This window comes from Durio zibethinus, unplaced genomic scaffold (genome assembly GCF_047325235.1).
Source record: "Durio zibethinus cultivar Kanyao isolate XHJ-2024 unplaced genomic scaffold, ASM4732523v1 HiC_scaffold_300, whole genome shotgun sequence".
In the NCBI taxonomy this organism is placed as follows: domain Eukaryota; kingdom Viridiplantae; phylum Streptophyta; class Magnoliopsida; order Malvales; family Malvaceae; genus Durio; species Durio zibethinus.
Window position 1 is genome coordinate 42,704 of NW_028322923.1, and position 3,806 is coordinate 46,509.

A 3,806-nucleotide genomic window follows, 5' to 3' on the forward strand; every position below is an offset into this window, starting at 1 on the left:
TTTAAAAAAGACCTAAAGTTAGGGATTTATCAATCGGTAATGTTGCTCCAATACCCAACCAAAGGGCCACCGCAGTACCAATCAAAAAAACGGTTGTCGCTACTGGACGACGAAATGGATTTTGGAATTTATTAACATTTTCCAAAAAAGGTACTGTTAATAATCCCGCAGGTACTGAAACCATTAAAAGAACACCCAATAACTTGTTAGGTACTGTACGAAGTATTTGAAATACAGGAAAGAAATACCATTCAGGTAATATTTCCAAAGGAGTTGCAAATGGATCCGCGGGTTCACCAATCATTGAAGGTTCTAGAACCGCTAAGCCTACGTTACAAGCAATAGTACCGAGAATTACTACTGGAAAAATATATAAAAGATCATTGGGCCATGCGGGTTCCCCATAATAATTATGACCCATACCTTTAGCTAATTTAGCTCTTAATACAGGATCGTTCAAGTCAGGTTTTTTTGTTATTAGGATAGGTGAATTTTTCTAGATCCATCCCCCGAAGGAACCGGACATGATAATTTTTCATCATCCGGCTCAAGCAAAAATCAATCGAATCAAATGGATACAAACGGATACATATAAAATGAATCTATATGTTATCCACACATATATGAATGATTTCATATGTAAGAAAAAAGTTACCTGATTCCATTTTACGAAGTTGCAACTATACATTCCAAGGAATGCCATTTTTACAGGTAAATGCTCAATACCCAAGTAGGCGTACAAAGTTGATCGTGATCAAGTGCTTTCTGGGTCGTCTTAGGCCTTGCGATTCACCTTTATCCCAAAAATATATCGAGATTTTTTACATACAAAGGATTTACTTGTTACTAATATAGTCTAGCCTTTGCTCTTCTTTAGATCCCTTGTTTCACTCCGATAGTATAATAATAATAAATCGGGTCGATGCAGAAGAAATGAATGTATTTTCATACTATTAAGATAAGAAAGTAAAAAAAAAATAAAAATAAATAAATAAAATCTAATTTGCATTATGCCAAATCACTTATTCTACTGGATCTTACGGAGCCCTGTTCATACACGACATCGTCAGGTCTGATCATAGAAAAGATTCTCTTCAAGCGAACCAGCCTATCCTTTGTATGGGGCTTACACGGTGGTTGGAACAAAGACACATTTGGTTGTGAATTCCAATGTAGCAGATAAAGGCATATTTCTGCATGGCCCAATCAATAGTTCAAGTCACACACTCCCATAATCCATTTTCTCTTCGGGGAATTCCCTTCAACTATTCATGTCATATCAAATAAATAATAGAATATTGTGGAGTTGAAAGGAAATATCCAAATACATGTCTTATTTTTTTTTTTTTTTCAACAATCCATATTTGTAGCAATGAAATACTATTGTTCCTCCCCCAAGTAATAAGATAAATGATTGGCAAGTAATAAGATAAATGATTGGTTACAATATAGCTATGGTCTATATTCTCTATAAAGGACCAGAAATGCCTTGCTTACGTATCATTAGGAAATGCATTAACATAAATACAGCAGTAAGAAGGGGTAATACAAAAGTGTGTAAACTATAAAAACGGGTCAAAGTGGATTGTCCCACACTAGCACTTCCACGCAATAACTCTACCAAAGGCGATCCTATTACCGGAATAGCTTCCGGAACGCCTGTTACGATTTTGACTGCCCAATAACCAATTTGGTCCCAAGGTAAGGAATAACCTGTTACACCAAAAGATGCAGTCAACACAGCCAGAACCACGCCTGTAACCCAAGTCAATTCGCGAGGTTTTTTAAAACCACCAGTGAGATAGACACGAAATACGTGCAGGATCATCATTAAGACCATCATACTTGCCGACCATCGATGAACTGATCGGATTAACCAACCAAAGTTAGCTTCAGTCATTATGTATTGAACAGAAGTAAAAGCCTCAGTAACGGTTGGACGATAGTAAAAAGTCATAGCAAATCCTGTAGCTACTTGTACCAAAAAACAAGTAAGCGTAATTCCTCCTAGACAATAAAATATGTTAACATGAGGAGGAACATATTTACTAGTTATATCATCTGCAATCGCCTGAATCTCGAGGCGTTCTTCGAACCAATCATAGACTTTATTGAGATAGGTAAACCAAGAGGACTCCCCCCCTGAGAACCGTATATGAGAATTTCATCTCGTACAGCTCAAACAAAAACACCCAAATAATAGCTGAAACGGATATGGAATAGAAAGTTTGAAACTTCTTAATCTTTTCATTCAATTTTATCTGAAGACACAAAAGAGTAAAAATCCGAAAGCTCTTTTTTGTAGTTGTAATTATAATGCCAAAAAATCAAGTCGGCGCATTCGTCTTTATGTTGATCAGGCCTCTTGAATCTTCTATTTACCTACTTATTTCTTTTCTTTTTCTTTGCTTTGATTTGTTATTTATATGGAATGTGGCTTTATTCTTGTTTTCTTTATTTTTAATAGGAATTCTCTTGTTAAGACCCTATGAATCAATTGAAACTTCAGATTCATACCAGAACCGCGATGATTCAATAAAACCTTCAAACTAAGTCCAAAGATTCTTTGAGTAAGAATTATTGGATCATCACTTATTCAATGAATAGAATAGATATAATAAATAAAAATACAAAGAAAAGAAAGGTTTGTCCTTTGATCAAAATAAGCATAAACTAAATGAGAGTTTGAAAGAAGAAAAAATTTCTCGATTTATAAATAAAAAACCTCTTTCTTTGAAAATTTTTTTTTTTTTTGAGTCCGGCCGCGAGGTTTGAATATTAAGTATGAATCATAGTTCGAATACTTCGTGATCCATTTCATATATTCCGTGCTCCAGATACTAGAATGGCTATCCGACGGGATAAAACTATCTCGATCAAGAGGACAGACCCATTTTCTGTACTATCAATAGGATCAATTATAACAAGTCACACACTCATATTCCGGAAATACAGAAACAAAAAAAATTTCGCGGTCGAACTACCAAAATAGAATGGGCTAAAAAAAATCCGAGAACTAAAAGTTTCACTTTTTGTATTGAAAAGCGAGGCTTCGTGGTTCTTGTGAATCTAATTCAGCGAAATTCCATCCAGTAAAACGGAAGAATTATAAATCTCCAAAATAATAGATAAGAATATCGAAAATAAAGCCATTGCGACACCCATCAAAGGAGTCGTTCCCCATCCAGGAGCTACTTTACCATATTCCGAATTCAATGGTTTCAAAAAATCCCCTACAACAGTTCGTCTTGGACCAGATCTAGAACTACCCTCAACGGTTTGTGTAGCCATAAATCTTATTTTGTATTCAGTGAGATCTGTTGACTTTGTATATCATTCCGCTGTAAATAAACGATCTTATCATAGATCCATTGTGATCTTGAAATTATATTTATATTTATATTATTTATATTTATATTTATATATATTATTTATATAATTATATAATAATGGAAACAGCAACTTTAGTCGCCATCTCTATATCTGGTTTACTTGTAAGTTTTACTGGGTACGCCTTATATACTGCCTTTGGGCAACCCTCTCAACAATTAAGGGATCCATTCGAGGAACACGGGGACTAATTGAAGTAATGAGCCTCCCAATATAATATTGGGAGGCTCATTACTTCAATTGAGATAATGAAAAATCATTTCATTTTTTTAGTTGGAACTTTAGGCGGTTCTCGAAAAAAGATAGCGAAAAAAATTATCCCTAGAGTAGATACTAAGAGGAATGTATAAACCAATGCTTCCATAAATTCGATCGTGGTTTACAATTATAGCTTCCGTACCTATTTATTTAGAATC

The 3,806-nt window shown here is 34.6% G+C and overlaps 1 protein-coding gene across 1 annotated transcript; it reads right to left on the bottom strand.

The window, feature by feature from the left end:
• Positions 1 to 1,225: 1,225 nt before the first annotated feature.
• LOC149508802 (cytochrome b6) lies at positions 1,226 to 3,335 on the bottom strand. Its single transcript, XM_089757807.1, has 2 exons — positions 2,935 to 3,335; positions 1,226 to 2,110 (listed from the first exon to the last, which is right to left on the bottom strand). Exons 1-2 carry the CDS (start codon positions 2,938 to 2,940, stop codon positions 1,469 to 1,471), a joined length of 648 nt encoding a protein of 215 aa, XP_089613933.1. The 5' UTR covers positions 2,941 to 3,335; the 3' UTR covers positions 1,226 to 1,468.
• Between the last annotated feature and the right edge of the window lie 471 nt (positions 3,336 to 3,806).